The sequence below is a fragment of the Equus caballus genome, chromosome 5, assembly GCF_041296265.1.
Source record: "Equus caballus isolate H_3958 breed thoroughbred chromosome 5, TB-T2T, whole genome shotgun sequence".
Classification (NCBI taxonomy): Eukaryota; Metazoa; Chordata; class Mammalia; order Perissodactyla; family Equidae; genus Equus; species Equus caballus.
The window spans coordinates 9,430,490-9,455,422 of record NC_091688.1 but is presented as its reverse complement, the minus strand read 5'-3'; the positions used below and the strand labels follow the sequence as shown (position 1 = coordinate 9,455,422).

At 37.9% G+C, this 24,933-nt stretch overlaps 1 protein-coding gene across 2 annotated transcripts in view; it reads right to left on the bottom strand.

Moving 5' to 3' along the window:
- Positions 1-13,609, bottom strand: part of KLHL20 (kelch like family member 20) — a 56,193-nt gene extending 42,584 nt beyond the window's left edge. Inside the window, exons 1-3 of one of the 2 annotated variants that reach the window (XM_001493014.7) lie at positions 13,332-13,609; positions 12,362-12,425; positions 467-1,040 (exon numbers count right to left, since the gene is read on the bottom strand). In XM_001493014.7, the coding sequence (XP_001493064.2) occupies positions 467-1,040; positions 12,362-12,384 (597 nt within the window). In that variant the 5' untranslated portion in view covers positions 12,385-12,425; positions 13,332-13,609. The remainder of the gene's footprint in view (positions 1-466; positions 1,041-12,361; positions 12,426-13,331) is intronic. The other variant, XM_005609674.4, reaches the window with a different exon arrangement.
- Positions 13,610-24,933: the final 11,324 nt, after the last annotated feature.

Sequence of the window (24,933 nt, the reverse complement as noted above, 5' to 3'; positions counted from 1 at the left end):
CTTTGCAAATACTTATTAAATGAACGAATGAATGAAAAATAACAGGTTTAACGAAAAATTCTTTTGATAATATCTAATTTCATTTTTTCTGATTATTAGTTCACCAAATAACCTCTAATCTATAATTCGTTCTGATGAACAATCCATATAATCAGGAAGGAAATACTTCATGCAATCAGACATAGAGCTCCTTAAGAATTAACAAACTGTATTCTAGCTTATAAATTAGCTTTTTATGAAGACGGCTAGGGAGAATCAATCTCTAAACTTTAACTTCTGCTGATAGAACACAAAATTGGTCTCTAAAACAAAAACCAGGCTTAGAATTTATAACAATTTTTTTCTCTGATGAGTTAGAATCAGCAATAAATACCTAAGCAGGTATGTGTTAGTTAGCAGAATGTGAACCCACAGTCTTTGCTGACAAATACATTATGAACGCATTCAAACACCAAGTACAACTCACCTCTTGAAAGTTATGTTGCGTGAACTTGTCTGCTATCCTTAGCAACTCACGACACGAATGTGTGTCAGCAAAAGCCCGGATGCCAAGGCAGTTAGAAGGATCTAACTGTCTCTTTAAGAATTCACAGCAGGCTTCCTGTATTTCTGCCAGCTGGAGGAGGCATGCGGCTGGCAGAAGGGTCTGAACATTGCCCTCTTCCACAGTTATCTGGGAGGTATATGCAAAGTCAATCAGTAGTTCCATAGCCCTCTCATCTATGTCTCGGATCACTACTTCTGTCTGACGGCTCTCTGCCAATTCTCCTGTAAACATAGCTCGGAAATAGGGACTACAGGCTGACAGAATGACTCGATGGGCATATATCTTCTTAGCGCCCACAACTAGCACCACATCGCACAGCTCCCGGTGCTTTCTCAGAAGGTTAATCACTTCCAAGGTTTGTCGAGGGTGCTTGTCTGAGATATAGGGCATGCGGGCAGGCTGGGGAACCCCTTCTGGCAGTTTGTTGGGGTCTCCAAGGGTGCAGCGGCTTGTTACATCCATTCCAGTCTCTCCTGGTCGAATGTTGGTACACCTGCAGAATGGGGGCAGGGAAGAGAAGAGAAGATGGCAATATTATTAGAAGCTCACTCTTGCCATAAAGTGTCAAGAGACGGGGAAAGGTGCAGGTAACCAAAAGAGAGAACTAGGCCCCCAAAGAGCTCCCTTTCTAAGAACTCTAGAACTCATAAACTTCCTTCAAGTCTCTTGAAGAATGAACAGTATGAATTCCAAGTCAGAGCCCTTTCACTATGCACTCCCATAAAATAAGGGACAATTCCTTTCTCATGTCAGAAATAGACTAGACTGTCTCAGGCCACATCTTTTACAACTGCCTGCAATACATTAATACAAATTTATTTTAAAAATCTGTAAATTATTATCTTTCTGCACAAAACATTCCTATAGACTTTAATTCCTTAATCTAGTTTAACCAAAGTCTTGATGTTTGTTATTTTTCTAAAATACAGAAATGTTTCTTTCTCATTATCGCTGGGTGATATTTTAAATTTCTCTAAGGTTTAGCACAAAATCTATAAAATATAGCTCATGTTGCATGAAAAGATCAGAAGGAAAACAGGCCAGGGTCCAAAAAGTTAACTTTATATTTTTCCTTCATCCTAAGATGCATAGTTTTCAGTTTATATAGTCAATCACAATGGTTCTAAAGAAGTAAAAAACAAAAGGAAAGAAAAAATCACAAGCATAGGTTACAAAAAGTAGTGTGTCACTGGGATGCTATGGATAATTGCTGAGGGCCAGACATAATTCAGAGGATCCTTCAGTCTATGAGAGAGGAAAGCTCAGAATCAAACTTTATGATATTGAAGAAAACTGAGGTATCAATTATATGGATAAATATGGGCTATACTGTCAGCTAGTAAGAAAAGTTTTGCATACATTTAATGCAATATTTACATTTCTAAAAAGTTATTAAATCAACTGTGTATCTTATAAGCAAGGAAATATAGTAAATAACTATGTAGTTAATCACATTAGTTTGTTCCTAAAAGGGGAAAGAACCAAATCAAATATTTTAGAAGCCATTCACAGGGAGAAATGAAGAATTAAAATTACTTCCCCTGCATAAGTTGGACTAAGTCAAACCACAGATGTCTTAAAATATTTACCACATCTTAAATTGAGATTTCTTTTTGGCCCCCAAGTCTAACAGGTCTGACACTTGGGTACTATGGCTATTCTGGTATTATAATTTTGATATTTATTTAGAGTGTTTATAGCTATAGGTAGCATAAAGTTTCAAAGCACCCTCTAGAATCAGATGGACCTGGATTGAAATCCTAGTACTGACAATTACTGGACAAGTTACTTTTCATCTCTAATCCCCAGTTTCTTTAGCTCTAAAATGAGTAAGTATTTACCTAAGGCAAAGATTAAAGGAGACAATGTATATAAAGGCTTTTAGTTCAGTGCTTGCCACAAATTAACCATTTTAAATTGTAGCTATTATAGTAACAGAACTATCTACATCCCTTTCAGATAAGGTGGTTATGCTTATCCATATTAAAAATCAAGTCTAAGTTAATGTTTCAATTAATATTTAAATGAATTTTGAATTAATGATAACAAGTCTGGATTGAAGTTTATCTTTACTTAGAAATTCTTTCTTCACAGTTTACAAACATTAAAGTGGTAAGGAAAATGGCAGGTGAAATATTTATTTATTTAGCAGGATTCTTAAGAGTCTCCAGAAAAAGATTTTGTTAGACTAATTTGGGGCTAGAGATATTAAATCTGAATAATAAGCTTCATTTGTTTAAAAGTGCTCTATGTGTCCAATTGCTCACTGATCACAATCAGTGAAGTTTTCCTATAACTACAAAGGAAATGTAGAGATACATACATAGACAGTCCTCACTTTACAAACTGTTTTCTAAAAGTTTACTTTTATATTGGCTGTTTGGAGGTTCGTATTTTTCTATAGTAAGAGCACTGTAAAGGGGGGCCAGGTTTAGTTGTAAAACTAATTCAGTTCATCAAAAGCAGCACTAAAAAAGGAAACAGAAGAAAAAATATTGGCAAACATTCCATTTAGGTAAGTATGTTTCAATTGTGTGTGTGTGTGTGTACACAAATAAATTCATATATATTTGTATAACTGGGTCCCTTCATAAGCTGTAGGTTTTATCAAAAAAGTTTAAAGGCCACTGACATAGAGTTCTGACCTGAGTTTTGAAGTTCCAAGTCACAAGGGCCAAGAGGTAGAAGGAGAAGGAAAGAATATCTCTCATTTTGGGATTGCTCTAAGATTTGTTGTTGCTGTTTTTTGGTGGCTTTTGGGTGGGGTGATGGCTGTAGCTTAGGGAGCTACTCGTGTATATAGACTTTGGAAGTCTGTAATTTGGGCATCTCCTATATATTTAAGTATGTGTTACCTGAACGATGTTAAATGACACACTCTTGAGAGGCTATAATTCTTTTCCTTTAAAAAGGGAGATGAAAACAAGGGGAGGGGGATCTATAAATTTCTTAAATTTGATAAACACTGCATTATAGGATCAGGGTATACATGTAAGTGTTTGAATATTTTACAGGTTGATGTTCTCCACAAGTCTTTAAATATGAAAACTGCCCTTTCTTGATTGGCATAATCTGTTATCCAGCTTGAAGAGCGGAGATGTAGGCTTGGAACAGAATGGATCATCAGATCATCTAACACAATACTCTCCTTTAACAGAAGAAGAAGCTGATTTGGTTAGGTGACTTGCTCAAAATCACGAAGCTTTCAGTAGTAGAGCAGATCTCCTGAAGCTTTTGGATAAACTACAGCTGTCTCCTGAGGTACTGCAAATATTTAATAACTCTTCTTCATGTGAATGCTGGGGGTGGCAGTGGTAGGATTATTTAACAATTCAAAATAAGATTTTGGTTTTTTCTTATGGATTATCCAAATTTCTATACAACTCTTTTTTTAAAGCCCAGGAAGCTGCACTAATGCAGATTTTTTTGGATCCAGTCATCATAAAGAACATACTGGTGAACTATCGGAAGAGCCAAGTAACTTGGTAAAAGGGCCTACAAAGTGAATTTCAGGTTTAAGAAAGTAAGTATAACAATAACAAAATTGAACCTAAGTCTTTTCTAGCTAAACATAACTGGGATGGTCTAAGAAATTTTCAGAATTATCTTTAAATATTTCTAAAATACAGTCAAGTTTATTACCTTTTCAAAAGTTATTCTAGATAATATATGAGAAACAAATTTATACCTTATATTCATATTTCATATGTAGAAATTCAGGTGCTAACTTACCAGGTAAATGCCACAAACTTAAATTATTGACAAATAATTAGAACTAAGATATTTGGATTTTCATAATCATGACACTGTATCTATCAACATGCAGAGAAAAGAGAGAATCTATGCCTCTCAGTTAAGATGGTAATTATTCTTTTAACATAACAAATATTTACTAACTGCATATAATTTATAAAGTATTTAGTTATGAACTGAGGAAAATCAAAGGAATATAAAGAGGCAATCAGGAAAACTAATTATCTAGAAGAAAAGATACATGAATAACCAGAAAGAGGGCAACTAGGATAAAAAGTGTGGTTCAGAAAGGCAAAATTTGTCAAGTATTTGTTTATACTGGAAAGATCCTAGATGTGACTGGATCTCATCCTAGATGAGCAGTCAGGTTGCTACACAGGTGTGTATTTTCTTGTGAAGTAGGAATATTACATTGGGTTTTTCTGGAGCTTTGGTGAAATATCCTACACCCATGCTCCAGATCATTATATTTCTATTTCTGATTCTATACTCACTAAGCAGTCTTCTACTAAATAATCTTTCCAAAGCTATTACGTTATTTAAAAGGGAGGTAGGTGACTCCAGCACTCTGATCACTGGGTTTTAGGCCAGCTTCATGTGTGTCTCAGAGACTAATCATCTATGACTAGATTGAGATAGTCTAACATCCGTCCTGCAAGGGATGGTATCAGTTTACTACCCCCAAAGCTGTAGCACCGATGAGAACTACAGTAGTATAATAAAGTCCTAGTGTTGGAAGAGTCCCCTGGGAAGGAGAGGAGAATCTAAAAGGACATTTTGGGAAGAAGAAACCAGATTTACACTACAAAGGCATAACCAGAAAACAAAGAACATGATTATTCCTTTCTCCAATAGCAACTTGTTTTCCCCAAGTACTTATAAATTTGATCTTTTTATGTTTGTCCTCAGCTCACAGGTGATTCTGTATTCTAGAGTACAAGCTCTTCATAATTCCTGACATCTGGAAGAAACAGCACTGTTTATGCTTGACAAGTTAACGACTGAACCATAAAGCTGAGCAGTTAAAGGATAATTTTTACCATCCACATAAACAATCAAGTAAGCTTTTAACCACGGAGCTTAATGGCACCTGTACACAGTAGATGCTGAAAGAATAAACTGCAAGTTAACGGTGGTATTATTAAGCTTCTTTAAAAAAGAATCATCCTTAAAGACAAGCCCAATTCAAAAATCCCTATTATAATACTGACATTGCAGATTGAAATTGAAGCCTTTTTGTTGCAACCTTAATTATGTACATAAAGATGGTACTGTTGAATCGGATATAAACAACTTTTTATTTCACCTATGTACAATATGGAAGCTAATTTCTACATATCTACTTTTTTTCTTTTAAAAGTATACTATAGCAAAAAAAAAAACCTGTTCTTTATTATTGCATTAGTATAGATTCTGACTTTCACAAATGGGTACTTCCTATACTCACCAACTGTCTGGTTTGCAAACTTGGAAGGAATTCTTTTATATATGATCATTCTCCAAAGTTCTGTCCTCTCTGCTCTCTATACAGATTCTTGGGAGAGCTCATCTAATCGCCTGGTTCCCATCCCCCATATGCAAAAGGATCTTTATCTCCTACCTGGATAAGTTCTGAAATTGGATCCATATGAATGTCTCATCATCACTCAAACTCAATATATCTCAATGATAGATCTAAAACTGACTCCTTGATTCTCTACCTTCCCCTACATGTCTCTTCTCTAGTCTTCCCTAGATGAATAAAAGACAATTTCATTCTTCTAGTCACTCATATCACAAATCTTGGAGCTCCTTTCCTTCTACACACCCTCAAACTCAATCCATCGGCAATTTCCTGTCATTCTACCTCCAAATAATATGTGGAATCCAGCTATTTCTCTACATCTCCAACAGCCTCACTCTAATTCAGGCTATCCTCACACCTTTTTTATATTATATATATTTCAATGGCAGTGGCCAATGAAAGTGAAGAAAGAGACAGCAAGTATGAAGTATTTCTAGAAAGAAGGTTGACGGTGAAAAGAAGACACATACAGTACTATGTCTGCTTAAAGAGGGGAAAGACTGGAAAATGATTATATGCTGATGCGAAGAACCAGAGGAGGGAGAAGTTTAAAAGTATAAGTAAAGTGGGAGAGAATAAATGACACAGCAAGACGCTTGAAGAGTGGGAGTATACAGAACCAAAATACACAGGAATGGATCTTAGACAAAAGGAAGAAAGGCTCACCACAAGAGATCAGAGTAAGGGAGTGGGAGGGAAGATAACATGGAAACATACATTTATTTTGGGGTAAGGAGGCATCAGGAGCTTCGAGAAGTTCATACATGCTGGTCTCTTATTTTTTCTGTGAAGTTGGGGGTCGGGGGTGATATCTTTGTGTGCTGCGAGTGAGTGCAGTGGTAAAAGGATCACGAGAAGAATGAGTAAGGATGTGAAATAGTTGCTGTGAGGAATGAGTAAGCATTGACTAGGGACTCAGAGAAACACTGTTGGCCCGAATGATATTAAAGACTCTAAATATAGTAGTATGAATTCCCAGTGGCTGGTTTTATCTAGCAGTAATCAACAGCCCAAAGCAGAGAATATAAATGCCTGTATTAATCTACAGTTGGGAAACACCATGGACAAACCAGGGAGTTGAGTGACGGCCAGAAAATGGTTGAAGTGGCTGTGGAAGTGAACTGTGTGAAAACAGAGGGGGTAAAGGCACATTGATTTTGACTGTATCAAAGAACTGACAGAGTGGTCATTCAAGAGGTTATGGTCAGCAAACAAGTTATTGGGGGGGCTGGCTGGTGGGGTGGTGGTTAAGTTTGTGCGTTCCACTTTGGCGGCCCTGGGTTCACCAGATCAGATCCTGGGTGTGGACCTATGCATCGCATATCAAGCCATGATGTGGCAGGTGTCCCACATATAAAACAGAGGAAGACAGGTGGCTGATGTTAGCTCAGGGCTAATCTTCCTCAAAAATAAAATAAAATAAAAAGTTATTAGGACTTATGATTTCAGAGAGATTTTTTTCTGAGTGATAGTAGAAATGAACTGTTGAAGTAAGTGATGGTGAAAGTCACAAGAATTTAGGAAGTCAAGGAAATCCAGCCTAGGTAAATGGATGGGTCATTCCCATGAATATTGATATCTCCTAAAACAATAGTGAGGAGAATAATGAAATCATGTGCATGTAAGGAGCAAAAACCAAAGAACAAGTCAAATATCTTAAATATACTTCACGTTTACCAAAGGAATGTTATAATTTTTGGTACCTCCCTAAGTAAATAACATTTCCACCCACCCCAAATATGTGAGTCAACTTCAAATTTCAGGGCTATCATGTCACACATTCCTTAGATCTTCTTCTCAAAAAGTACTACTCTTAATTGAGGAAAGAGTCATTTTCTGTAAGTGGCTAAGATAATTTGAAATCAAGCACAAAAAAAGTTTAGAAAACATAGTCTCTGCTTCTAAAGCAGTTATAATCAAGTTTTATCTTAGTCCAAAGACCTGCAGAATCTTTCCTTAGCCTGGAATTGTGCTCCCATCTAAATGAACATCTCTCCTTTTATACTTCAAAAACTTTGTTTTAATTTGGAAATGAATAGCCTGCTCTTAAAAAAAAAGACTCAGCCAAATTGACCCTTATTCAAAGTCCTAAACACACTTGAATAGAGAGAGCTAAAGATCTGAGTATACAACTCCCTAAGGAAATAACACCTGAAAGTGCCAGTTCTGCTTATTAGAAAGGCACCCTCTAGGCACTACATTCCATACCTGGTTCCATCCCCGAAAGCCAAGCTGTTAACCTCTTAATTTGTAAATAGGCCATGAAAGCTTCAGCCCCAAGACATCTCATGACTCCTTATTGTATAAAATGAGTGTCAGCATTTGTGCCTTGGCCCACCAATCAATGCAAGATGAAGGAGGAAGGGCAAATGGCCATGCAAGCAAGCTGGTCTCCCTTTATGTCAGGAAAGCAAAGCCTTCCTGGGATACCTCTCAGTAACTTCCACGGACATCTCACTGGCAGCACTGTGTTACACAGCCATCCCAAAATGCATAGAAGATTAAGATATCAAGCATAATATTTAATTTTCTTGTGTCTATACAGTAGAGGGAGGAAAGGAAGGAGAGGTGTTGAGCGAGCCAATCTTCAGCGCGTGCCACACCAAGGAACAGCCAACCAAGCAGGTATATGTTATACTACTATTTTTAAGCATACCTTTTAGATTGACTAGAATAAACAGGAAATTCTAAAGATATGAGAGCTGAATGGGATTTTTTTGTCTTTTGAAGTTGAACTCAAGGAGAAGCTCATCTGATCTTCACTGTGACTGAAAATTATCAACAAAAACTCTAGATACAGTTAAATAAAACAAGACCCAAAGAACCTAAAGCTTCTTACCCATTTTAGAATCTTTACTTGAAGGCTCTACCTTAAACATCCTGGGACACCCCGGGTTCTGTCTTTGGCATCCTCCTTTTCTGTTCTACCCTCACTCATGTCTACAACTTCAAGAACCTTCTGCATACTGATGACTCACAATTTTTTTTTTTATCTTCAGCCCAAACCGCTCTTCTGCCCCAGACCCACATTCCAATTACATGCTAGCTCTCTCTATCTGGGTGTTTCCTAGACAGAATAATCTTAAGGTGCGAGAAAGAGAATCTATTCTTGGCTTACTGAAACCTGTTCTTCTTCCTGTATTTTTGATCTCATCACATCAGCGCGTAGTTTCCCAAGCGGAAACCTTTGGAGTCATTTATATCATTACTTCCTCAAATCCTTTTGATTTTACTGTTAAACAAACACTCAATTCCATCCTCTCCTCTCAATCCCCAATACCATAGATCTACTTCAGGACCTCATCAGCTTTCATCTAAACTACCACAATTCCTTTAAATTAGTTTCTTTGCCATCAATTTCTTCCCTTTTTTCTAGTCCACACCCTACCTTCCTAAATATCAGCCCAAAGAACAAATCTAACCTGTATAACAATGTCCATAGGCTCTTAAATACCTAAAGGCTAAAGCCAAACTCTTTCCCATGGTTGTAGCCTCATCGCCCGTATTTTTTCTCCCTTTCCCCTTCTTATTCTGTCACATACTCTACATTCCAGATATACTTACGATTCCATACATCTCATATACTTCCAGGTCTTGGTGTCTTTTTTTTTTTTTTTTTGGTACAGCTGTTCCTTCTGTTTATGGTGTCCTTTATTATCTTTCTTCTTTAAATTTTTATCCTTTAAAGTACATTCTTTACTTTAAAGCAAATTCTCACTCTCTCTAGAAGACACAACTTAAATATCACCATCTCTATGAAGCTTTCCTCATCTCCTCAGAGCAGAGGTTCCTTCCTCCATGTTTTACATCCCTATTAAAATCCTGTTCTTCTTGTATTATGGTGTCTGTTTACATGTCTTTCCATCACTTCATCTGTATATATGCAGTATACAGGCAAAGAACAAGTACTATATAAATGTTTGATGAATGAATAAACCAATTCCTAATAAAATCAGGCTCAGTTTCCTGTTTATATATTTAAGGAAAGATAGAAGAATTACATTGCAAATGTTTTAGCGTCTCTAAATGAAATAAATGGTTAAAAAATAATATCTTGGGAAACAGGCACACTGTTGGTAGGCTGTAGAATGGTACAATCTCTAAGGAGGGGATTTGTCAATATCTACCAAAATTTTAAAATGAACATACTTTGTGGGCAATTTTGCACCTACAAATTTATTCTATGCTTACACATCTGGGCAAAAACCACCTACAAGGATATTCGTTATAGAATGAGTTGTAGCAGCAAAACATCTGAAATAACTTAAAAGTCTCTCAAAAGGACTGGTTAACTATGGTACCTAAAGACAATGGAATACTATGTAACTATTAACTTTTTAATAATAAGGTGGGTCTATATGTATTTGTCACAATCTACAAGATAATTTGTGAAGTGAAAAAAGAAAGATACAGAAGAATACACATGATATGCTGACATTATGTTTTTAAAAAAGGGGAGATAGTCTATATATGCTTGTATATGCAGTACAATGTCTGTGAAAGAAGGCATAAGAAACTGTTTACAGGGGTTCCCTCTGGAGAGGAAAACTGGGAGCTGGGGTCAGCATTGGGAGACTTACTTTTCATTGACTATCCTATTTTACCTTTAAATTTTGTATCACGTACACATAATAGCTAGTTAAATAAATGAATGAAGCTTTACTAGTAAAACGCCAATCAATTTCATAAAACTTTATAACTAAGCATTAGAATACCTTTAACAACAATTTTCAATCTTGTCTTGTTTATAGTTTTTTTTTCTTTTTTTGTAGAGTAAAAGTGTGCAGAACCATTCAGTCATTCAAACAATTATTCAGTGATCATTAGGTGCCAGGGATGCAAAGATATAGAAGACTCAGAGCTCATGCTCTAGTAGGGAGAATGAACATGGAACATTATGTCAAATAATCTCGATATAAAGAGTTACTTCTCATTCAAAGCTTCTCCAATAGCTAAGAATAAACCCAACATTACTTTCCAGATATTGCCTTCTAGGTTGCAGCAGCAAGAATGATAGCCCAACAAGGAAAGGTAGGGAAGTATGACCATGACTTAATGTAGGCAGCAAGTAAAAGTAAAACCAGAGAGCAATGGGTAGGCCAGGCTCTGGCCAAGTGCCGGGGATGAAGAAAGAGCTGTACCTAACAATTAATGGCACCAAAAGTCTCCAACATTATTTTGAATAACTAGTGGTATTACATAATAGAGCAAGAAAAGAAAAAAGGGTAGGTATGAGTGATTAGCGAATATTTTATATAGAAATTACTGATAAACCAAAAACATTCCTACGCTGTGCCTTCTCTTTCTGAAAAATAATATGTTCTTATTTTAGCAATTACATAAGATATGACATTTATGGAAGCTAAGGATGAAAAGCAATCAGTGGTTTTTTGCAATCATGTTAAAAGTTGATGTGATGAAGCATTTAATATATGTATTGTTAACTTCACATATTTTCAGTCAAATGTTATTCCTACTGTAGAGTAAGATATAAATAAGATAATGGCATTCTTACATCCAAAACATCTTTTCATCTGGGGATATAAAGTATTTGCAAGCATTCATTAATTTCCAATATCCTGGTCAGATACAATACAGAATTAAACTGGGGCACAGAGAAGATGAACAGCTCAAGGTCAATTAAAAAATCAGTAACAGATCTGGAAAAAGATATATATTCTGGTTCTTGCTTTTGGTTCTAAGTCATACTCCCATCATAAAATGTTTCTTCTCTTAAAAGGGCATGCCAGAGCTGTTTATCTGTGATGTTGAATAACAAATGATTAAATACAGTTCAATCAATGTAAAATGAGTTTTAAAAATGAAGAAATAAAACTGGGCTGATTTTGTTTCAACAACAATTTTAGTCCTATTTGTTAGAACAGATTGAGAAAGAGCCTTACGGAATTCTGGGGATGGGATGGCCTATAATTGTCTATATTTTCCCACATATTGTTGTATTTTTCCACATACTAAGTTATAATGTCCAATGCCTTTTTTAGTCCTAAAACAATATTCTCTGCAATGCAGCTACTTTAATTGACAGAACAAATGTATTACTGAACATCAATGAAATAATCAAAATCATAATTAGACATTCAGTACAGTGTATTATAAATAATCATTATTCTTATATGGCAACAGAACCCTCTACATTCTATAAGGAATTGAAGACTATAATAAATCCAAATAGTAGCATAATACACTTAGAGACTATTACAAAAAATTACTAAGCAAAAAGGAAAATTTAAATGTTAACAATTACATAAAATTCATAGCACTCTTTATAAATCTAAGTTCTATATTTTACTCTATTAAAAAAGCTATTAATTCCTGATATTACTTTTGATTTATTTTAGAACAGAACTCATTAGTTCCAAGCAGAATTTGGTAAGATTTGAAAACTTCAAAAAACAAAAAAATTTAAACGAAGCCCTGAATTATTACGTGCTGAATTTCAGTCAGTGAAACCGAAGATTTTCTTCCTAAATGCCTACCTGCGCATTGGCTTTCCTTCCATGCACCATGAAAAGTACCCTTCACCACACTCTAAAGCCGAACCTAAGACAACAGAAAAGCAGTAACTTAATAAAAACTATTTCTGATCCTTCCAGTGACAATCTCTATGGAATCATTTCGTTCAGCGGTAAAAAATTTTATATCCTACTATACCACAGGCCTTTTGCAGATGCACAATCATAACCTTTAGCTATAAGATGACTATCCTTACTCTAAATGCTAAAACGATTGTACGTGAGGGGGAGCAAAGGGCGCCGTTTAGGTTAGTCTTGTCTCTCTTCAAAAAGTGCTTGGCGACATTTAACTTTGACTTCACCATCATGTATACCTACAGAGCATTCACCAGATACCCACCGCAGTACTAACAAGATAGATGGGATAGGGAACAAGCTGGTGTCGCAAGGGATCTGAAAGCTGTTAACTTGTCCCGAAGTGACAGGAGCAGGAGGAAGTATTTGCCTTTAAAAACAAACAACTCCGCTTCCGACGGACCGGGCAGCTCGAACAGGGTAGAGAAACTAGGGCTCCAGACTAACATTCTCTTTGTGAGCCCTTCTCTCAGTCCCTGAAACAAAGTCCACCACCCACTTGGCAGGATCTCGCTAGGACCCGAGGGTGAAATGGGACGCACGTACCCATTTTCTTTCCCCGAATTCCAACCTCTGTCTGGGAAAGCTGTCCAGGCTGCGGAACCCCAGAGCCCCCAGGCAGAGCAGCCCAGCCCCTTCCCCGGCCCCGGGGTAGGGCTGTCAGCCAGCCGTAGCGCAGTCTGGTGCCCCGTGAGGCCCAGTCCCAGCGCCCCAGCAGCCCCTTGTCGCCGCCGACTGAAGGCAGCGGGCAAAGCACGGCTCCTACCCTACCGGGCAGCTCGCTAACTTGGGACCGCAGATTTGTAAAGCGAGCCTCGGGCGCTGTCCGCTGTCCGGTGCTCCGCGGCGGCTAACTCACCGGCTCTGACACTTTCTTCTGTGCCGCAGCCTCCCCCGCCTCCTCCACCTGCCGCCCGCTCTCTGCCTCCTCCTCGGCCGCCGCTAGCGCACGCAGGATGCCGCTCCTCGAACTATTTCCTCCCCACCCCTTTCCCCTCTTCAGCAGCAGGAAGTGGTCCTGTTCCTAAATCGTTCCCCTTGGAACCCACATATCCTGCCAAGAGGTTCCGGGGCGGCTCAGAAAGTAGCCGGGCCCTTTGCTGGAGGTTCGGGTAATCTCAAATACTGCCTGTTCTCGTATGCAGTTCCTTGTATTCCGAGGGTGACCACTTGGCGGGTTCACTGCTGAACTGGCAGTAGTTGAATACTGAAGCTTCCTCCTTTCTTCTTTGTTTTCCCCACCAGAAGGCAATAGAAAGATAGGACTTGTCACGGAATTTTTATTTATTTGTAGCCAGTGGGTCTCCTGTTGGCACAATCTTGCCCCTACTTGTAGATTGAATGATTGATGCATGCATACATGGGGTCCACACATATTTATTAGGCCCCTACTATGTGCAAGCTGCTGAGGATACACGGCCGAATCAGGAATAGACCCAATCTTCCAGATTTCTCACAGTGTAGTTTTCAAGACGTCAGGGTTTTATCTAGGATTCTGAGGCTTTGCCAGCTTGCTAAGCTTTCACTTAGTATTCACCACCAGACACTTCACCAAACACTTTTGTGAACTCCCTTTAGTATTAGGGCGAAACATTCCTTTTCAATTTGTCGTTTCTCCCATTTTCCTATGGCACACAGCCACCTGAATTTTAGTATATATTTAAAAAACAAACAAGTGGTAGGGTAGGGCATACCATATCAGTCATATCAGTGAAAGGCTACTGGTTTCCTGACGACTGTCCTGGGCTAGGGATGAACTTAACCAGATTTTCTTTAGCTGTTTTTCATGCAGGATCTACACAGGTGCATCCAGTTGTTTCTGAAAGGGAAAGATGACCTTTTGTTAATTAGCTTGTAGTGGGAAATGCATGACCTTCAGATCCAGACACTGATGGTTTCAAATCCTAGTCTTGTGACTGACTAGCTTTGTGATCTTGGTCAAATTTCTTAATCTCTTAAACATTAGTTTCCTTTATGTAAAAGGGAAATAATACCATTTTTTATAAAATTTTCTGAGAAGTAAATTATAATGAAGATCACATTGTGTGTTTGGCACTTAGTAGGAACTCAACAAATGTCAGTTTTCTCTCTTCCTCCTGTCCTATGTATTTAAATGGACTCACTTATTAATTGAACACTTATTGTGTGCCAAGTACTACAGTAGGCTTTGGAAATACAGTTGTAAATGAGATAGACAACACCCTGAAGCTCTAGTGATCATTTATGTGGTTATGGTGGTTGACTTTCCAATGTCTTTTTCATTATGAGTAATTGGTCTAAACCATCTCCATGCAAATGATCCAATATGACTGATGGGAAATCAGAGGAAATCTAATGGGCACTGTGGGAAAAGAATTCCTAGCATTTTTAGATGAGATGCAGGAAGAGATAGTATCTTTTCCCTGTGGCCATTGTTGTGTCTGGATGTGACATCTAGAACCATTGCAACCATTTTGCAACCACGAGGGAAGCCAGAGGAGAATGAAGCTAGACAATAAGGATGGTAGACCAGAGAGACTGAAGGAATTTGGATCCTTGAATGTCATTTTAAAAATATTCATTCTCTTTCACCCAGAAACTTCTCTATTGTTGGACTTCGAGTTATGTGAGATAATAAATTTCATATTTTTAAGTGACTTTGGGGTTTCTATTACCTGCAGCCAGTAGCACACTAATTTGTCTAAAAGGATATAGACAATAAACAAGTAAAAAATTAGCAAAATAATTTCAGTGGCAAGTGCTATCCAGGAAGGAGATAAACAGGGTGACGTTATAGAGAGTAGCTAGTTGGGGAAAGAGAGCCTACTTTAAATGGCATGATCAGAGAAGTGCTCCCTGAAGAGGTAGGTTGAGACCTGAAAGATTTCCACCAGTCCAGGTCGAAACCTGGGAGAAGAGTGTTTCAGGTAGAGTGAATAGCAAGGGGAAAGGACCTGAGGCATAAATAAGCTTGTCCTGTTCAAGGAACATAAAAAAGGATCAGTGTGGCTAGAAATAATAATGTGAGATATCAGATAAGAGAAATAGGCAAGAGCAAGATCATATATTGCCTTGCATGCTATTGTAAAGGAGTTCAGATTTTATTTTAAATTCTATGGGAAGACTCTATACAAATGGAGATATTTCAGCTCAATTTAGGCTTCCCAAATTCAAAACCTTTGAAAATTAAAAGATAAGAAAGAAGAAAATGTGGATGTTCCATATTAACTATAGAGACAATCACATGTGGGAAAGAATACAGATCAATATTTCCAGAAATATTCTTGCTATGGTTGATGAAAAATGAGGGCTGATTTTATTTTATGTGTATGAAGGTATGTGTATATGATTGCCTCCAGAATCCCATTGCTTTCATTAAGGAGAAAGTGACTAAATTAGTCTAAAATCTCAAATCTGTTCCCTGCCTCTGCTAACACTCCAGTCGTATGATAAATAAATCATTAGATAAGGAAAAGCAGTTATTTCACAAAAGGGAATTATTTTGTGGTATAGAAGCAATCTAACATTTAAGCAATACTGATCACCTAAAAGTGGGTACCATTTAAACTAATTCTTAGTGGCTTATGAGGTAATAGGAATTTGAGGTTCATAAAAATGGAGCCTGTTGTGTTTACTTCAGACATTAGAGCTATTCCCAGATGTGAAGAAATGGAAGGGTAAAAGATAAAAAGGAGACTTCCAAACATGCTGTGAACGTATCACTGAAGGAAAGCATAGGAAATCCCCTTAGATGAGTTCCAGTCAGAGAGTAGCCTCTCAAAACTGCAAATTCAGAGTAAGAGTGAGAAATTCTCTGCTAAGGATGGCTACAGGTCTGATTTTTTTCATGGTGTCTTAATACATCTAATTACTGTCATGCCAACATAACGACATTTCGGTTGGTGATGGACTGCATATACGATGGTGGTCCCAGAAGATTTTAATGGAGCTGAAAAATTCCAGTCACCTAGTGACATTACAGCCATCATAACGTCATAGCACAACACATTATTTATGTGCTTGTGGTGATGCTGGTGTAAACAAACCTACTGCGCTGCCAGTCGTATAGAAGTATAGCAATGCAGTTATTTATAGTACATAATACTTATAATGACAATAAATGACTATGTTACTGATTTACATATTTACTATGCTATACTTTTAGAGTGTACTCTGTCTACTTATGAAAAAAAGTTTACTGTGAAACACTATGCTGGGTTATGCCCGCAGCAGCCTCATACATCTGTGTTTACTGAGTCTCTTGACTGCATTATTTTCTCTTGTGCTTGATTTAATCTCGTGTTCTTTTGTTCATCATGGCCCCTAACTGTACAAAATCCACCGCTAATGCTGCCAGTAAGAGGCCATGTAAGATTGACCTGGAAATGAAGTTTAAAATGATTAAGGACTATGAAGGTGGAAAATCAGTGATGGCTATTGCTTACCAGTCAGGCATGTCCCATCCCACCACAGCTACGATCTTGAAGAACAAGAACAAAGTGTTGGAGACTGTTAAAGGATCTGCTTCAATGAAGGCATGAGATTAACAAAAATTTGAGAAGGGCCTATATCAGACATGGAGAAACTTCCAATGGCCTGGATTGAAGACCAGACACAGACAGCGTATCCCTCTCAGAACGATGATGATCATGGCCAAAACAAAAAGTTTGTTTGTGATGTTGAAAGAAAAGGCTGGAGCTGACTATGATGTTGAATTTACTGCTAACTCTGGGTGGTTTGAAAGATTAAGAATCCTTATTCCTTACATAATGTGAAAGTGAGTAGTGAGTCTGTGAGTGCTCTCATGAAGGCAGCTAAAGAATTTTTGGAAACTCTAAATAAGTCGATTGTGGAGAAAAATTACTTGCCAGAGCAAATATTCAACATGGATGAAAGCTGCGTATTCTGGAAATGGATGCCTGAAAGGACTTTCATTTATAAGGAGGCTAAGTCAATGCTAGGTCTCAAGGTTTTTAAAGACAGGACAAGTCTTTCTTGGGGGCAATGTTGCAGGCTACAAATTGAAATGCTTCGTGATCTGGCACAGTGAGAATCTCAGGGCCTTCAAGCATATCAATAAGCACACACTGCCAGGAACAAGAAGAAGTCACTGATGACCCAGCTCCTCTTCCAAGATGCTCTCCTGAATTGCTATGCCAGTGAAATGGAGAAGCACTGTTTGGAGAATAACATACCTTTCAAGAGTTTGCTTATGGTTGATAGTGCTCCAAGACATCCTTCCTTTATTGGAGATCTTCACCCCAATATCAAAGCAGTGTTTTTCCCTTAGATACACAATGAAATAATTTTATTTCACAGTAGACTTTAGCAGTTAAAGATTTAAACTATAAACCCTAAAGCAACCCAAAAAAAAAAAACCCCAATGAAATGAAGAGGTATAGCTAATAATCCAATAAAGGAGCTAAAATGGAATCATAAAAATACACTAAATTGATCTGAAAGAAGGTTAAAAAAAGAAAAAGAGAATGAAGAATGAATGGGACAATTACAAAACAAATAGCAAGAAGGTGGATTTAAAACTCTACCATATCAATAGCTTAGTAAATATAAATAGGCTAAACACTCCAATTAAAGAGTAGAGATGATCAGATGGGATTTAAAAAAAGCAAGACTCAACTCTATGTTGCCTACAAGAAACTTAGTTTAAAAATAAAAAAAATAAAGGATATTATATTAAACACATTATACCCACCATCTAGTTTAAGAAATAAAATGTCACAACTACGATTGGAACCCCCATATATACACTTCCTTGATGCCTTATCCTCCTTTCGTCATAATGTAAACATCATTCCAAAGTTAAAGCTATTGCTTTATAATTCCTATTCATTTTCTTTGTATGTATTTTTACTACGTATGTATATATAGTGTCTGTGTGTGCACATATGTTCTTAAGCTTTATATAAATGATATAAAAGTGTATATATTCTCCTGAAACTTGCTTTCATCACTCAACATTAAGTTTGTTAAGATTTATCCATGTTGATCAATGAAGGTCCAATTTAGTGACTCATAAAATGTGGTCCTGGACCAGCAGCATCAGCATCACTTGGGAAATGCAAATTCTTGAGCCCTACCACTGACCTCCTGAATCAGAAACTCTGGAGGTAAGGCCTGATAATCTGGTTTTAACAAGCCCTCCAGGTGATTATAATGCATGTTAAAGCTTGAAAATCTTTAATCTAATTTATTTATTTTCACTGCTTTATAGTATTCCACTGTATGACTATACTGCAGATTTAAAAAAATCTGATTATCCTGCAGATGAATATTTTGACTGTTTCTTGTTCTCCCTATTACAATGCTACAATGCAAATTCTCACATATGCCCCCTTGTGTACACCTGTAAGGGTTTCTCTAGGATATGAAGTAGGAGTAAAATTGCTGGGCTGTATGCTATGCATACCTTCAAATTTGCTAGCACTGGCCAAATTGCTCTCTAAAGTGGTTGTTCTGTTTTACAACAACAACTATTACCACTACTACTACTAGTAAAAACTTACATAACATGTACTACATGCCAGACATTGTTTTAACTGCTTTTCTTATATTAACTCATCAATACTCACACTACTCCTCTTGAGGTTGGGGCTATTATTATTATCATTCCAATTTTACAGATGGCACCAAGGTGTTAACTAACTTGTCCAAAGTCAAGTTGAGCCAAAAAAACAGAGCCAGGACTTGGAATCATGCAAATGGCTCTAGAGTCTATGCTCTCAGCCATGGTGCTACGCTGCCTCTCCTGCCAGCAGCGTAGGGGGGTTCTTGTTGATTTCTATTATCATTATGCTTGGTGTTTCCCAACTTTAAATTTGTTTTGCCCATTTGATGGGTAAAATTTTATGAAAGCATAAAAATAGAACAAGAAAATGTGGATGAATTTCTTTACTAAGAGTGGAGAAAAACTTTCCTGACTATGACTCAAAATCTAGAAGCAAAAAGATTGATAAATTTGGCTGCATAAAAATTTTTCCATGGGAAGAATATTACTAACAAAGTAAAAAAAATGACAGGGAGAAAGTATTTGCAATATATGTCACAAAAGATTTAGAACATAACATATACATAGCTCCTAAAAATGGAGAAAAACAAATAGAGATAATTGGGCAAAATAGATGAACAGGCAGTTCACAGAAAAAGAAATGACCCTTAGCCGTTTGAAAATATGTTCAGTCTTGCTCATAATAAGGTAAATGCAAACTATAGCTACATTAAGACCTATCAGGTAGGCAAAAATCCAAAATTGGACAACCTGCTTTGTTGACATGACTGTGGAGGCATTCTCATTTATGGCTGATGTGTGTGCCAAATGATAAAACTTTTATGGATAGGGATCTGGCAAGATTTAGCAAAATTACATTTGCATTTACCTTCTGACCCAACAGTCTCACTATCTCAAGGATACACTTGCACAAATAAAAAGAAAGTTATTCACTGCAGGACTCTTTGTAACAGCAAAAGAATGGAAACAACCCCAAAGTGTCTCAATAGGGGACTGATTGAATAAACAATGGGATATCCACATAATGAGGATTATGCAGCTATAAAAAGAAATGAGGACGATCTCTGAATACTTATGTAGCACGTTCTTCGCGATGTATTGTTGAGTGACAAAAACTAAGTAAACAATGTTTATAGTATGCTAACTTTGATTAAGAAAGGGGTAGAAATATAATGTGTGAGTGTATATATGTATATGTGTATTTACTTATATTTTTAAAGAAACAATGGAAAGATAAACTGAGAATTAATAAAAATGTTATCTAGAGGGGAAAGGAGGGAACAGAGTAGAGAGGTTAGTGATGGAAGCCAGATTTCTCTGAGTACTGAATTTTTAATTATTAAATGTTCTTAATAATTAAAAATTCATTTAAGCAAAATACATTTTAAAAATAAATTTCACATTATTATTTACTTAAATAACATTTATTTTTTATTTCAACAAAATTAAAGGCATTTTATTTAAATGTCTTCAGCAATTTTAAAATAAATTTTAATCAAAAGAGAAAAAAAGCAGTGCCTAAATATTGAAAAATAAATGGACCTAAGGGGATGTCAAGTTGGTGGCATATGAATCCTGTAATGCGTCAGCCAAACATCCTTCAGGAATGAGGGACATAATCCACCAGCCACTAGAACTGCTGTTGACAGACAGATCTCAGCTGTCAGCCCTTCCTGGGAAGCACTTTGGTCGAAGAGAGCTGCCTGCCCAAGGTCTCATTCCCTTCCTGGGGTAGCCTGCAGCCAGAGACTGGTTGATGCAGGGGTACAAAGGCACAGCTCCCTTACCCCATCTTGGGACAATTCTGAAGGTCATCCCAACTTCAGAGCTCCCCAGAAGGTCTGCCTAGGCTGTTGTTGAGACTACATTGCAGACCGATTTCTCCCTCTGCCCTGTTTCCTTGCCTTTCTTTCCAGGTGTTGATCCCAAGAGCACTCCCTAATACATTTCCTGCATGCTAAACTCCATCTCAGATTATGCTTCCTAGGGAGCTCAACTATGACGGTTGGTGCCAGGAATGGTTCAAGATGCAGTCAGTAAGATAGGATGGATCTTTTTGGTGTTGCATCATCTGCTGCCAGGCTAGCTAAGAAGATATCATCACTGGTGGTAGAAAGAGTACAGATAGGCCCTGACACAATTGCAGTGCAGCTGTTAAAACTTTCGTTATTTGCAATATGTACATTCTGGAGGGAGGAAACACTCTAGTGAGTGCAATGTATCAGGTGTTAGAGATACATGGAAGAAATATGGGTGGGCTGTTGCTAAGCTCATTTGATGCCATCTAATGAAATACAGAGAGTGATTAATTGGCTATTAAAAACTAAGCATAAAAGCCAAAGGATTTCTTAGCTAACAAATACAGAGGCTCTCATCTTCTGCAACTAGAGAGCAGGAAAAGCTGAGAACCAGGTCCAGGACTTAATCATAAGAGTAACAGAGCCTTAAAGAAGATTAAACTCTCAATATTGGCAAGTCTGCTATGCCAAGAACAGCGTGGTGGTTGGGAAAGACTGGGACCTTGACATATGGGATAGGGACATCTGGGTTCACGCATCCCAAAATCTTTAATTTCCAAAGATCCCTGAATCCTCTGAGCCAAAGAAGTGGCCCCCTCTTCCCTAGGGCTAGTGTTCTTCCCTTGCCACAGGACAACATAAACCATTTTAGTATCAGCCCTGCCATGCCTTGGCTAGGCTTGCCACTAGGCTAATAACTAGAATTAAGTCACTAAGTAACCTGGCTGAGGTAGGCTAGGCCTGATAATGAAGGAAAGGGACTATACACCAAGGAGCTCAGGATCTGGATGAGTATACATGGGACTGAATTCTGAGGGTGCTGGATCAAGGAGGATAGAATACAAAGTTGAATAAGGGAGATTTAATTAATTTGGAAGCACTCTCCTGGGATATGGGATTTAACAACCTGGCAAGGCTCTTGGAGATGGTGCAAACATGCTGCTAGAATGGCTTCATAATCATGGAAAGTGATGGCCCATGCTAAATGAGGCAAAGATGGAAGGCAGTGGGTCAAGGGATTAAAAAGTTAAAAGAAGTGAGCATGCTAGAGTGGATATACTATGTAAGCCTGGAAAACCAACCAGGCAATTATATTCCATGGAAGGGACCAGAGAATATACCATTTATAAAAAGTAATAAGGAAGGTACCAGTGAGAGGAGTACCCAGAATCACTAATAAGTTCAGTAGTTGCTCTCCTCTGTATACCAGATTGATGGTAGGAGATGCTAATATAGAACTGGACTCACTGATTGCAATGGGGATCTTAGGGTGGCCCCAACTCCCCTACACACACAATGGAGGCCAGATGGCAAAACTTAATCATCAGAAGCCAGGTAGATGCAATTATTATAATGAGCGGCAAGGTCAAGGTGTAAGGAGGGGATCTCTAAGAATTATACAGATGGTTTGTCTCCAGCCTCTCCAGAACTGAAGCTGTTGCCGCATGGCCCAAGACTCCACCATAAGTCACATTGTTAGCACATTGGTAGACCATGTAGCATGGCCCAAGGTCCCCAGGTAAACAAAGACACGCAGGACCTTCCAAGGGCGCAGAGATTACCTCCTAGAAACTGGGGGAAAAGGGCCAACCTTTCTTTGGACAAAGTTAATCCTTTACTGTTCATTTTTTCACCAGCGCTTTTCATCTGCTTGAACTTCTATCCTTTTGTCCTGCCCACTTCAGATCAAGCTGGGTGTCTGAGCATTGCTGGAGAAAATCACTTGACTGTGCAGGTTTGGGTCACTTCAAATTCATGGTCTTCAACCTCAATCACCTTTTCAATGCCATCAAAGTTTTCACTTGTGATAAATAAGTGACAAGAAATAGGATATATTGGAGTATATGAGGAAGCCATTTGCTGTAAAATTAATTCAGCCTGAACTTGTTTTTCCAAAAGGGCGTGACGTGGCTGTTGATCATGCATTGTATATCTGCTTTAAGTATTTACTATGGCCTAAAGATAAGAACACCACCCTTAAATCTAAGGATGTAACTTCCTCACATTGGCATTGCCTTAAGGATTAGCATCTCTCCCTAAACTAAGGATTGATTGCTGACCTGTTGCATTCACCTTGTGATCACCCACCTTGAGACCACGGACCTGCTGTGGTCACCAAATTGCTGTCCCTGCGAAGCAATCTTGTGACTACTGTAAAAGGTACATTCTAATCATATGTGATACATGCTCTTTGATGGTATATAACCACTCTGTACATTCCCACTTCTTTGGAGTGCTCCATTCCTTTGTGAAAGGACTCTCCCAGGCTATATTGTTCTCAGAGTTGGCTCATAATAAACTCACTCCAACTTTGATTTATAGATTGGTTATGGATTATTTGTGTCAACAATTGTTTTGCCAAATCTTCATGCTATTCTCAAATCCTCACGTGTCCCTTCCTCCCTCAGTTTAACCATCCTTAGTTCAAGGCCATCAAGCTTGGTTTTCTTCAACTTCCAATTCCATAGTCTAGAAAAACTATCTGTATCCATGCCACTGTTACCTTTTGCACTTCAGAATTAGAGGACTAAGTGAGATTCCTACTGTTTGAGGCCAACCTGCCAATCTACACCCCAACCCTTTACCGTCCAGTTTCCTTTAGGATCTTACTTCATTAGTCACCTTCTTTCTGAATCTTCTCTTTGTACTAGTTCCTTGCTATCATCCTCTAGGTATACTCAGGCTTCTGTGATCCTCTTCCTGCCAAGACATCTCCTTTGATACCTTGTTTTCCTTTAACTTCGGAGAAATCTCTTTCCTCCACATCTCATTCAAACTTCTCAAAAGAATGGTGTACTCACTGCTACCACTTCCTCATTTCCAATTATAGTCGTTAAATCAATTGCCCTGATGTTATATCTGACAAATACCAAAATTAACTTACATTAAAAATAAAGACGTTTCCGGCATTTAGAGAGTCTAAAAAAAGCTTTTTATTCTAGCTTCTTCAAAGTACGGATGTTTAGTGCTTCTACTTCCTGACCTCTCTCATTCACTCCTCAGTCCACTGCAATCTTGATTTTGCCTACCACCCTTCACTAAAACTCATCCTACAAAGGTTATACCTAAGGGCCAAATTCCCTTGTCATTTTTTCAGTCTTTTTTGAAACTATTTCCTTGGTTTCTATGTTGCCACACTCACCTGGGTCTGTTCGTTCTCTGACCACATCTTCCTCTGCCAACTCCTTGAATGCTGTTGTTTCCCAGGGCTCTGCCCGCAGCCCTCTATTCTTTTATTCACTCACCTTAGATGACTTCCTCCTCTTTCAAGGTTTTCGGTAACATTTATATGCTGATGACTCCCAAATATAAATTTATATTCCAGCCTTGTCTACTGAGCTTTAGATTCAAATATATGTTGACTGGAGGCACACTGATATTTCTACCTCTACTTTCTAAGGCTGAAATCATCATCCTGGTTCTAACTCTGCTCTTTTTCAAAATCTCTCTTAATTAGGAAACCACAAGCCACTTGGTCACCTAAGATAGAAACCTGGGAGTCATTTTTGGCTTCTCTTTCTGCCTGCAGTCTTGTCCCCCTCCAAACTATTCTTCACATTGCTGTCTGACCTTTTCCAATCCCTCTAACCACATCTCTTGCCTCTCTCCCAACCACATAGTCTCCTATTTCAATCTACGTGGGTATTCACTAATGTACTTTGCTGTTTATTTTCTGCCTCCATGCCTTTTTATGAATTAAGCTTTTTCCACTCTTTTGCCTGTTGAATTTCTAGGTATCTGATTTGGGATTTTCACTCTGCCATCCTCTATCATATTATTTATTATTCCGAGCTTTTGGTTATCTTATAAGTATGCCTTATAGAGTTATATTTAAGTCATGGACACAAAGATGTTGAAATGGAGAGGGTGACAGAACACTAGCGCATCGTACTAGAAACCTGCCTCCAGGTTAATTGATCCAGTAACCAATAATATTC